General features: G+C 50.8%; 1 protein-coding gene across 3 annotated transcripts in view; it reads right to left on the reverse strand.

Annotated features, from left to right (window-relative positions):
• The window catches only part of Pitpnm3 (PITPNM family member 3), a 90,166-nt gene that overhangs the window by 39,909 nt on the left and 37,273 nt on the right, over positions 1-12,984 (reverse strand). For 2 of the 3 annotated variants that reach the window (XM_021212676.2, XM_029546395.1), the window contains one exon: positions 6,584-6,631. The exons of the other annotated variant lie outside the window; for it this stretch is intronic. In XM_021212676.2, the coding sequence (XP_021068335.1) occupies positions 6,584-6,631 (48 nt within the window). The remainder of the gene's footprint in view (positions 1-6,583; positions 6,632-12,984) is intronic. 3 annotated transcript variants of the gene reach the window in all.

Consider the following 12,984-nt stretch of genomic DNA (forward strand, 5'->3'; position numbering starts at 1 on the left):
TATTGGATATTAGTCCTCTATCAGATTTAGGATTGGTTAAAAATCCTTTCCCAAACTGTTGGTGGCCTTTTTGTCTTGTNGACNGTGTCTTTTGCCTTACAGAAACTTTGCAATTTTATGAGGTCCCATTTGTCAATTCTTGATTTTACAGCACAAGCCATTGGTGTTTGTCTTTAATTTTTAAAACAATTTTTGTTTTATGTGTATAAGTATTCAGCCTGCATGTGTGTCTTTGTGCTACTGCATCCTGGTGCCTGTGGAGGCCAGAAGAGGGTTCTGGATGCCCTGGAACTAGAGCTAGAGATGCTTGTAAGCTGCCATATGGGTTCTGAAAATTGAACCTGGGTCCTCTGGAAGAAAAGCCCCGTCCTCTTAACTGCTAAGCCAACTCTGTAGCCCAAAAATGCTTCCAGTGTGTGTGTGTGTGTGTGTGTGTGTGTGCGTGTGTGTGTCCAAGCAGACAAATATCAGCACTCATGCCCCATGGCACACAGGTGGAGAACAGAAGACAACTTGTGGGAACTGATTCTCTCCTGCAGTGTACGTTCCAGGGATAAAACTTAGGTTGGCAGCAAGCACCAGTGTCTGCTGAGCCATCTCTTCAACCCACAATTGTAATTTTTAGTTATTTGAGGACTTCCCTCCTCCAGCTCCCAGACTGTAAAACCCTTAGGAGATAGACTGTGTTCATTTGGCTCTGCTCTGTTTTATCCCCAGAGACTACCACAGCCCCGGATAATAAAGGTATTCATTAAATATTCTTCAACAAACAAGCCAACAGACGAATGATTTGCTCCCATTCTGTACCGCAAGCATCAGAACTGCACCCAGCCACTACGCAGCAGAGACACTGCAGAGAGAACTGCATCTGCTCTCACGGCACATGCGAGCCAGTGCACTGCCACACACTAGTGCACACAACCACAGGGGCAGGGGGAGCGAATGCATGCAGGAGCACAAAGAAAGGAAGCATGCCAGGCCCAAACATACGCACACACGCAAGGAAAAGCGCTCCCAAGGCGGACGTCTGCCACCCTGAGCTCATTAAAGCCGGCTAAATATAGCCTGTCTGCAGCTGTGCTCAGCGAGCTGCCCACACAGGCCAGGAAAAGATACCAGTTACCAGGCGGAGGAGGGGAAGGCCAGCTGTGGGAAAGGGGCTTCGTACACCGTGCTGGGGTGGGGGTGGGGGGGGTCATCCCAAATGGACTATGACCTGAGGGCTTATGGGGAAGGAGGCCTACGCAACAGGGTGTGGCATCAACCTTGTCCAGTGGGGAGGGCAATGCCAAGCTGCCCCCAACACCTGAACTGAGGATCCAAGTTCAGGGCCCTGGATACTTCAGGCTCTGCCCGAAGCCAGGGTATCAATGGAGACACAGAGTCAGTCTGGGGTAAGAAAACTGGAGCTTAGCATTGGTTACTGCCAGGTTCTGGTCCAGGAACTAGAGGAGGTTAGAGGAAGCACCGCACTCTGTTCTGAAAGCATGGCTGTCCCACCGTACTGTCCCTTGGGAAGGCCAGCATGCGTCAAGCTGCTGTTGTAAGCCACGCAGGCTCCACCTGACCCTGAGGGCCACAGTGGGTAAACTTTTTCCATGCAGAGGAAGCTCCAGATATCCTCACGTGTCCCTTTCCTATGAACAGTCTGGATCCAAAGGGATTGGGGGTGGGGCTGTGGGGCTAGGGCTTGATGGCTGGTGATGAGACTTCCTTCAGAAAGTAGCTGTGCAACAAAAAACGGACAGAGCGCTTCCCCAGGTACCTGGGGCACCAGGGAAGGAGAAGCTGCAGGAAAGGAGGGAACTTGGATCCAAATTGGCCAGGCACGGGTAACCTCTGAGGTTAGCGGAGTGGAGCTGGCAGAATGACTGCCTTCCTCAGAAGTCATCGGCTCCGTCCATTTTTGTTTTTACCTTGTGACCCTGAAATCATGGTGTCAGCCCTTCCACACTCCAGATTTAATGGGTATCAGAGAGCAAAGTCTAGGCAGTTTCCACCACACCAAACAGCTAGCGAGCCAGAGGGGTAGGCGAAGGCTTTGGGGACACTTGTGTGGGGTATGAATAGAGGCAGTGGACTCCCCACCCTACAGACAATGCAAGAAGCCCATGGCAAGGACAGGACCACTCTCTACACGTAGCATGATAACCAGTCTCTGCAGCCATGAAGGGGGAAGTGAGGGGAGGGTCCCCAGGGACCTGTGTCCTTCCTACTGTTAGCTAGGAAGGAGGGTGCTTCTGCCCTTCCACTGGGATGCTGGGATGGGTGCGGTCTCAGGTTTCTCCACTGTCCGGTGAGAAGCACGTGCTTTCGGAGATCACCCTCTAGAAAGGACAGGGGCTTGCATGCACGCACACAATTAACGTCCAAACTGACTCAGCAGAGACACACTGATGGAAGGAGACAGGATAGACAGGGGACAGGGAGTACTGGGCAGTGAGCGAGCGAGTGAGACGGGCAGGGTTAGAAAGGCCAGATTTCCTACAAAGACCTCCCTGTCACTCCTAAGGACAGGAGTGGGAGACACTGGAGCCATGGAGGCCAGCATGGGCAGGGTAGTCAAAAGAAGGCTAGGCTTCCATTAGATGAGAGAGAGAATAAGAGAAGGAGGCAAACCTGAGTTCTGCTGGAGGCAATGCACTACCGTGGGGGCCAATTTGGCAAGGTGGTGGTGGTGGCGGTGGTGGTGGTGAAAATAGTGGGGGTGATGTCTCAAAGGAGCCCAGGTTTGGACTTTGGGTTTGTGGAGAACAATACTCTTCTCTCTGAAGGGAAGAACACTGCAGTGAGCTTTGGTCTCTTAGGACCTGCAGGACCAGGGGAAGGCTCACTCAGGCACATGGGAAGTATCTGAAAATGTCCCTGTTATCACCAGGCAGTGAAAGGCAGAAACACAAAGAGATACGGACAAAAGAAACCAGGGAACAAAGAGGCAGCAGCAGAAACACCTAGAATAACAGACCCACAGGGACTCCATGTGCCAACAGAAGAAAGGGCTGGGCCCCAGTCCTGGTCATGACTGCAAGGCGAGGTGGAAGAAATGGCCCAGCCCCTCTGCTCCCCAATCAAGCCCCTTCCCTGTCCTCACACCTGAGCATTCCCCAGTTTCTTCCCACCTTGTTCTAAATAGCACAAGTGGCCTTGGGATTCCAGGCCGTCTGTCTGGTAGCAGACAAATGCTGTGGAAGCCACCAAGGTCCTGAGCACACGAGTCCCAGAGCTGCTAGGCATAGGCTGGGTAACCTCCCACCCATTAGATAGTGTTTTATCATTGCAACCAAATGTCAAAGAGAAGCAATGTAAAGGTGTAAGGGTTTATTGGGGTTCAGGTATTTCTGTGATGTGGTGAAAGATGGCAGAAAGATGTGAAGTCACAAAACTGTTCACCTCAAGGTGCCCAGGAAGCAGAGGCAGGACAAGGAGCTAGAGACAAGATATAAGCCCCAAGAAAATGACTCCAGTAATTGCTACCACCTCCCCGTGACGGCGTCAAATCATGAATCTATCAGTTCTTAGTGGTTGGACCCTCCAGTTGAAGACCAAGACTTCTTCTTGTGACCACAAGGCCAGGGGTGGGGGTAGGGCAGGAGGTACCTCATATCTCAACCACTGTTTCCATGATGGTGAGCCAGGCAGCCATAGGATGAGCAGAGAGTCAATGAGAAGGAGCTCCACGAGATGTATGCTCACATCTGGCCCAGAGGTTCCAGCTGTGAAGCCTTATGTAAATGCAAGGTATAAGACCCTTTCGGTGCAGCTGTTATACAGCCTCTGACACCCTCAGCTGACCCAGAAAGCAGGGAGTTTGGCCATCTTTCCGAATATAACACATAGACCTTTAAAGCCCAAACTTCACAGCGCCACTCCCTGGTGGCAGGGATCCGATTCCTCACCCAGACTAATATCTTATTTTCAGAGCTTTAAAAGACCCAGTGGAAAAGCACGTTCTAAACATAAGCTGTGGATATAACCTTTTTAAATTCAGGTCACTAGCATTTATTTTGCCCATTTAGGATTTAAAAATAAACAAACACATTACCACCAATTACCACCACCACTTCATAAAAGAAAAATGATTTTAATGTCTGAAATTGTAGGCAGGACATAATTATAGAGTTATGTGAAACGCATTACTCTCAGTTAAAGACTTTTGCCATCATAGAAAAGGAGGTTACAGTGTAAGTTTTCCTCCCTGCCAAGCATACTGGGTTTCGACTTGGGTAGCATCAGCTCAGAGAGCCACCAAGACACACATTCTATGGCTCTAAAACTCTTCTTAACATCAACTGATATTTTTCCCTTCATAAAAAATATCCTCAAGGACCAGGATACAATAACAGCTTTCAGCAATATAATTTTGACCAAAATCTATAACCGCAAAATAAAAAAAAAAAAAAAAAAAAAAAAAGACTTTGCTGCTATTGAAATGCAATTTTTTTCTCCAGGGAGGCTTGGGAGACACTAAACATTCTGTCAATTCAATTGTGTATGTGGGAACTGTGGGGAAGGGAGCTGTGACCTGCCTCTTGGTGACAAAGCCTGCTTCAGGTGGCTTGCTTTTCATCTCCAAGTTACTGCTAAAGGCTCAGCAGCAGCAGCCATAATGGCACATGCCTGTACTCCTGGCACTTAGGAAGCTGAGATGGAGAGATTGCCAAAAGTTTGAGGTCAGCTCGGACTACACAGTGAGACTCGGTCTCTATGTCTCTAAGATGAATATTTAAAAAAGGGGGAGGGGGAGTCCCAGCACAGGTCATCTGGGCTCTTCCTCCCTCAGAGATTTTTCTGTTGTTTTGGTTTTTTTTTTTTTTTAACTTCGTGGCAGTTCAATATATTGGAGACTTCCTGGTCAGTGAGATGCTGACAATCCTACGTGGACTAATTCAAACAGAGGGCAAACTTGCCCATGAATGTGCCTTTCAAAACCAGCCAGCCACAGCCCAATCCACACCCAGATACCTACTGTAGCTAACACTCACCCACCATGCCTGTCTTCCTTGACCCTGAGGGAACCAGGGCCAGGTGCCAGGGAACTAGGGACCAGCATAGTGGAAACCCTGCCATTATTCAAACCACCAGTCCCAAGATATCCCCTGCGCCCCTTCTCCAAGGACCTTCCACCCCCCCACCGAAAACACACTCAGGGCTGCAGCCAGGGCTGGTGCCTCTCTCACTCCCTGCTTCCGGGTGTAATAGCTCAGCTCTTGCAAATTCTGTAACCAATTCTTTTCATTAATGGCCTGAGTCTCTGTGTCACCACTTTGTCACCTCCAAAAATGAAGACCCTGCAGGCACAAATTTGTCTGCCCCTCTTTCCTGGTACCCTGTCCTTTCTCTTTGTCAGTACCTCGGAAGTCGGTCACGACAGAACAACTCATGGCCACCAGCCCTTCTGAGCAGTAGTGCCCTTGTCTGTGCATTGTGACATCGGGCACCAGGGAAGCTGTGCTGAAGGCCCCGGGCCACAGAGTTGTGGATGCTGTTGTTTACACACCCTCCACAGAAGCTCAGCAGAGGAGGGGAGAGCTTGAAAGAAGGCCTCAAGTTGAGGCCTGGGGAAGCAGAATGGGCTGAGCCTCCCCGAAGCTGTAGCCACAAGCAGATCAGCAGGACAGGAAATGAGGGCAGCTCTGAGCCCTTGCCCCAAACCTAGCCTCGTATGGAAGTCAACGTTGCCCACAGACAAGACTTGGCACAGGTGCTGCCCACCGAGTCCACCTGGTGTGTCCACAGGACATGTGGCCAGCATGCTGGCATGACCATAGTATATCCAGTCCCATACCCATCTTCCTAAGGAAACTGGCAGAAGGTAGTCAAGGTAGGCTGGTATGACACAGGGGGAGGAAAAAGACAAGGGTAAGAAACCCCCAAAGTCAATCCTAGGAGCCTGACTGCAGAGCCAATCATTTGGGGGCAGGGGGTGGGGGGAGTGTACGGCCCAGCACATTCAGAGCTGGTGAGATCACGCTGTGGAAGAGGCACTTACCGTGCAAGCCTGGGCCTCAGTTTGACCCCCCAGAACCCATGATAGAAGGCGAGAACCAACTCCCAAGAGATGTCCCCTGACCTCACACTTGTCCACACTCACACATACCATGACAAATATCTGGAAAGTAAAACGTGTATTTAAAAGGGACCACGTTCGGGAACACAGCCTTGGATGACCTCATTCGCTCAGATCTTAGTCAGCACATGGCCAACCATGACTGCTGGAAGCCGGTGTTCAAATGTTGATGGCCAGAAAAGCTCAAGAAGGCTACCTAACCAGTCCATCCCAGTCTCCATCCCATGAAGACGACAGTCATCAAACTTTCAGTGGTCCTGCCTGCTCCGCCCCATCGCCTAGCAGGGCCATCAGCCTCATGCTCTGACACCAGAACTGCCCAGCAGAGGTGGCTTAGAAGCCGGGGGTCTCATCTCGGGAAAGCTGCCTCAACCCAGGCTTTCTGTTCCCACCCAGGAATAAGATGGGAGAGATCCTTTCTACCCTTGGAACTCGAAGCCTCAGAGGGGACCAGACCCAGGGGCCACCATTCATCCAGTGGAAGGAAAGACCTCTGTACAGCCAAGTGTAACTCACGCTGCTTCTCCTGCAGGATGCTGGACGTGCACGCTGTGACCCCTTCTCCTGTGGAAACAAAACAGACTTGAGCAGCTGGGCCACTGCTCTGCTGCACGGACGCTGCACTCCCCTGAGGAGCTGCTGGCAGTCCAGAGCTGAGGGAGGCGGACACACCACCCAAGTTTCCCGCCCTGACCTCTCTACCTCAGAGTTAGCCTTTGGCCTTCCCTGTGAGCCATCCCCGAGCCCCCACACGACACCACTGCTGAGTCTGGCTAGCTCCCTTGACCTTAGCTTTCCCAGGGTTATCTTTGCTGGCTCCTCTCCTGTCCTCTCTTATGAAGGAGCTGCTAGATGCTGCCCCCTCTTCTCATCACACTGTCCTATAAGGGTCTGAGCTGGGCACTGTGTTTAGGCACTGTGGAGTAGTTAAGCCTCTCTCCAACCCGACTTCTCAGTTTGTAATCTGTGCATCCTGCTGTCCGTGGCTTCTGTGGAAACTTCCCAGACATTTCACATTCGCCATGACTAAGAATTCCCGAGTAATTCTGTGTTGCTCCCTACCGCATCCCCCAAAATGCATCTGAAGCAACCCTGGTTCTCTAAGCAGGTGCCGGAGCACTGTGGGGTACCCCCTCCAGGATCGCCCTCCCCCACAGGACTCCAAGGCAGTGCTATCCAGGAAATGCCTCTGTCTTCCCAGCCAGTCCTCTAGGGCCTGCTGTGACTCCTTTTCCACATGTGTCTGACTCTACATTTGTGATGCAAGACACCATCCTCAGTCCCTGTTTCCACAACCCTCTGCCTGTCACAACCACCTCCATGCTCCGTGTCACCTGGATCCAAGTTTCTGTTTCCCTTCTCCCCAGAAGGGTCTATGACCTCCTCAGAAGAGTCTATAAATGGAAACTGCATCCAGCTGGGGTCTGAGGCTAGGACTTGGTTCTCACCAACCCACTGTGCGACCCAATGTACTCCCTTTCCCTTTCTGGGCTTCAATCCTATGTAACACTATGGGCCCAATGCCCTCTTGAGACCCTTCGGGTACTGAAAACCAGATGGATAGACACCTGCTGTCTTTCGCTTACTGTGCCTATGGGAGCCAGTTACATAGCCTCTAGGCCACAGACTTCTAGAATCGAGGACCTTGCTCAGCGGGTCCTTGTGCAGTGAGTACTTAGAGCTCTTAGAACACAGGCAGGCAGCTAACCAACGCTCGATTCATGAGGATCACCCTTGTTGTTATTGTCGCTGCTGCTGTTTACTTTGGACAGAGTCTCACTGTGTAGCCCTGTCTAGCCTGGAACTCTATGCAGACCAGGCTGGCCTTGGACTCAGAGATTTGCCTGCCCTCAGCCTCCTTCGTGCTGAGATCAAAGGTGTGTGCCACCATGCCCAGTTTGCTCTTAGTGTTTTACTTACTGATTTACTTGTGACAACTAGCTCGTGATCTTGTCTCTTGCCCTCATCACAACACAAGGTGAAGCCAGATGGACAGGGCCAAAGGCTAATGTGTAATGGAGCTCAGAGTACTCCCCAGAGCCAATGCTACAGTACTTAGTAGACACAGGACAGAGTTTGTGTCCTACCTATAGCAGTCCAGTTGGAGAAGAAAGGTCTGAGCCTTCATGAAGTGGCTATGAGCCAGCATGATGAGGTGGCCACAAACTCCATCAGAGGAACGAGAGTAACCATAACCCAGATGCAAACAAAAACCAGGGAAGACCCAGTATCAGACACCAATGTCAGGCACCACTCTTGTATATCACCTAAGGCCACAGAGTGTAGGTGTATCTGGGTGAAATCCTTTCCCTAACACAGAAATGAGGTCACACATTCCAAACACACATTCTGTTTCCCACTCGTGGTGCCAAGGGCTGTGGGAGATACAGAGATGAAGAGCAAAGTGTGCACAGGGCAAGAAAAAAAACGTCTGCATGGAGCACGGTGCTGAATGCAGTCAGCCATGATGGATGGGAAGCAGGGGACCATTTTCAGATGAAGCCCCTGGAAACCTTCAGCAGAGCCATGATTGGAGCTTCCAAAGAAAGAGAAAAAAGACGGGGTGTTTCAAACGGTCAGCAAACATCATGCTCAAGGCATGCCAAGTCCCGGGGAGACAGGATGCGGGGGCGGGTGACCCTGGGCAGGAAGCCCATTTATATGAATATAATAAGTAAGAAAGCCAAGCTTCGGTGCAACAGCGACTCGCAATATCTCCACATCCTAAGTTCCTGCCGCTTGCATCTATTGCACCCAGAAACCAGCAGCATAATTGGCTGGATTCTGGGCAAAAGGAAGAGCAATGGCTGTGTCAGAGAGCAAGAAGAGCACCGAAGGTGCTGACTTCGTTCTGGAGACTCCCAGCCTGGGTCTTCCGGATGCCAGTGTGTGCGCGCGCCTTCCTCTTCTGGGTTCATTGTGAGCACAGCAGTGACTCTCAGTGGCCTGGGACCCTCCACCCCCTGGCTTAGAACACACATACTTGGAGCCTACCATCCCCCAAGTCCTCCACTGCTAGACTCCGCCAGCCACTTTGCATAATGGACTGGGGAGTGGAGTGATACCCCTGCCCTCCCACGTACCTGCTGCCCCCATCCAGGACTGACAAGAGTCCTCTCTTGCACTTGCTCCCTTAGACGGGATGGATAATAGCTTGCTCACTCAGACTTACACTCAGAGTACACTGTGACACTGCCAGTCTAGAGAAACACAGCAGATGGAAGCATCAGTTCCTTGCCCTGCCTGTGCCCAGGCTCCTGTTGGAGGAAGGGGAGAGGTGAGGCAGGACAGCCAGATGGGACGGAGCAAGGCCAAGCACCCATCTTGGGAGGCCTTTGAGGTGTTTCAGTGCAGGACAATACGCAGCAAACCTCAGCCTGGAGCACATGAGCTATCAGACTTCACTCACAAACCACAAAACGGGAAATAGAACAATTCAGAACTAGGAACAGTAAAGCCCAAACCAAGAACTCTTTGGGGCACTGACCACAGCTCAGACTACAATAAAAATGCACTGGCATTTCTTATACGCTTACCAGATAAGGGAGGCCATTTTGGTTTATGCCAGTTCACAGAAGTTTCATGCCCAGAGCCTGTATGAGCTTCTGGTCCCAGGGCTGGTTTCCTGACCACAAAGCAAGTAAAGCTTTGAGCTGGGGCAGAATGTTCACCAGCAGGATTATCTATCGAAGAAGTAGCCCAAGGGTCTGAGACTCTCGCTGCTGGGGAAGCCAGGAGGCCCATGGCCTTGAGATGCCAGTGCATGGGATGTGCCTAGATTTGGAGAAGGGAATGTTAAGGAAGGAGATCAAAGCCAAGCTAGGAGATCTCACAGCCAGCCAAGAGCATGTAGGCTCAGTAGGCTATATCTAGAGTGCAGGTCCTTCATGTCCTGCCCTATGTGCTCCATGCCTGCAATGACTGTGGCTTCCACTTCTGCAAAACAGGCCCTTCATAGATAAGGAGATGGGGACTCAGTGGGGCTCCATCACTTGGCCATGAGCACCCTGGTTCTGATGGCTTCTTGCTCCCATTACCCTGCCTCTCCCTCTTGGGATCTCTAGGCCATGGTGTCTTAGAAGGGGGTTCAGGTGGTGAGGGGAAGAGCTTTCAGGGCAGAGACTAAGGGTGAGAGGTGAAGGGACTGTTAGCAAAGGGTGTTGAGCCTGGCCAGTGTTGCCTGCAGACTTGGCTTCCCCTACAGTGATGCTAGAGCCAGGGATGGGGCGAGACTGATGAGGATGCTAAGGGAGGCCAGGATGAGTCTTTCTGTAGTTGTCACTTTGTTTCTTCTTTGTCAGTTTTATTTTGCTATTTTATAGATCTATACAATGCGTTCTGATTATTCTTATCACCCCTCCTACCTTGTGTCCCTCCAACCTGATCAACCCCTTGTTTTTTGAAAAGAGGGTCTCACTGTGTAGCCCAGGCTTGCGTGGAATTCAAATCCTCCTGCTTAGCCACCCCACCACCCAGTGTACTAGAATTACATACCTACTATTCATAACATAAATGATGTATACAGAGGAGGCAGCTCCAGCAGCAGGCCGGCCTTGCCTTCTCAGTTTAGACCAGCGTTATCTCCCGTCAGAGCTACCCCTAGTGACAGAGGAATCACCTTAGCTTCGAAACCCGGTTTCCTGATTAGTAGGCTCCCAGGACATGGGCCATTAACCAAATGCGCAGCTGGCTCAGTGTTGCCTAAATGAGACCCCACTTGGCCTGGAACTTTCTAGGGCCCCTGGGCCCAGCCACTTTGCCTCAGCTTAAGCTTTCTTCTATCACAGGAGCTGCCAGAAGCTCTAATAAGCAGGATAGTTATGCAAAGTCGGCTGCAGGCTGAGGCCTGGGGGCTGGGGTTAGAGGCTGTGGTTAGGGCTTAGGGTTTAGGGCTCAGGGTTGGAGTCTGGGGACTGGAAGTTTAGGAGCTGGGACCACTGATGCTCCAGGCTGTAATCCCATAAATCTTGCCTTTCTCAAGTTTATACTTTCTGGGGAGTTTGGCCACAGCATCTCTCCCAAAGAAGACACTTCCAACCCTTGCTAATGACTTCCCAAGTAATCTTTTTCCTCTTTCCATCCGTCTTTCGGAAAACCACAAGCTCCCTCCAGCAAGAGAAGCTAAGTGTGCAGCTATGAACTGATCTCTTTCAGTGAAGATGCTGAACAAGAGAAGCTGCTCCTCGAATTCAAAGGGAGGTTGGGTGGCTGCTGGGGAAGGTTTCAGACCTGGAGAAGATTCTAGGAATTCTCTGTCTGTTCGCCCATGGCACGGGAATCCTGAAGCCTGTATGTGTGCCCTGCACGCTCCTGTTTCTGGACTTTGGGAGCAGGCTCAGGACAGCTCAGTTAGTTCAGTTCACAAAGGAGGCTGGTGTGGAAAGCCTATCTGTGCCTCCTAAACAGGTTATTCCCCAAATGCTGAGCACCGCTCACTACCTACTACAATCCCTGGCTCACGGTGACCAGGTCCTGGTGTGCTCCTTTGGTTCTCCAAGTTGCTTTTCATAATGAGCTCCGCCAAAACAAGCTCATCTTGACCCGGCTTAGATCATTTCAAAGACTAAGAATCACTCCTGAGAAAGTCCCTAATTCCTCAGCTTTCATACGGGGCCTCAAGCTTCTGCCTTCTTTCCCTGCCTCCTCCCCTAGACACCCCTCCATCCCTTTTTATTCCCCATCTTCATTCCTCAAACCCCAACTTCAGTGAGAATGAGCTCCAGGCATGGTGGTACACCCCCATAATCTCAGCACTCAAGAAACCCAGGCAGGAGGGTCTCCGGCTCACAGCTAGGCTGAACTGCCTAGTGAGACCCAGGGAAAAAATCAGGAAAGAAAAATCAGATGGACTCCATGTACTTTCAAGCCTCCCAGCTTCTCATACCTTCTTCTTCACCTCTACACCTGTTCCCTCCACCTGGTGTGTCCCCCTTGATCTGTCCTGATCCCAGAAAAGCCTCCTTAGCCTCTGGAGTCTCTGATCTGGCTCTGTGTCCTCTTTGCCCCCTCTTTATTTCACCCCCATCTTGTTAGAACAGCTGGTTAAGTGAACTGTAACATCCCCCAAGTGGGCTGGAAGATAGACAATCAATGAGATGTGAGGCCCTGCCCAAATTATCTAGCTGACTATCTAGCACTGGGTCTGACATGAAGTATGTGAGAGAGTGAGGGACCCATCCAGACACCCGACTGACTGCTCTGGGGTCATGGTTGCCTCATATACCAGGCTGTGAAAGGAACATGCAAGCCAGGAAAAACAAAAACAAAAGCAAAACTGTGCTCAAATTGGTAGGTGAGGGGCAGATGAGATGTACTGGGCAGGAAAGACAGGGGTGGGGGCTGGGATCTCAGAACAGCTCACTGGAGGAAGAACCCAGCATAGTGAGATCTAGAAATGAAGCAAGGAGGCGCTCCAAGTGGACCTGAGAATCAACAAGCCTGCCCATCTCCACTGAACTAGAAACCCAGCCTAGCTGGAGGAGAAGGGGAGAAATGTCTAGACCGTCTGACGTGCTTGGTGTCTCAGGCCTTAGCAATAGTGTGACGCTCCCTTTTTAATGTCCTTCATGGTAGTTGCCCAAGGATGTTTAATCCCTGTAGTAACAGAGAACTCACTAACTCTGGGAAATGACAACTGTGGGGAGCAAGGATGGGCATGCATGCCAAGGTGGGGGCATTGTGCTCCACTCTGCCATGGCAGCACAATGTCACTGCTCTTCTATTTTAGGAGCATCACAGAGGTAGAGAATGAAGACAATAAATTGATTGCAATGGCCCAGACTTTTTCCTCTGCCCCAAACCTCTACAAAGGACAGAAATTACTTCCACATGAATCTCCAGCAGCAATGGAAAATAAGAAGGAATGTCCTCTGAAAACCCAAACTGTATAAGTGTATACACACACACACACACACACA

This window comes from Mus pahari, chromosome 14 (assembly GCF_900095145.1).
Source record: "Mus pahari chromosome 14, PAHARI_EIJ_v1.1, whole genome shotgun sequence".
In the NCBI taxonomy this organism is placed as follows: Eukaryota; Metazoa; Chordata; class Mammalia; order Rodentia; family Muridae; genus Mus; species Mus pahari.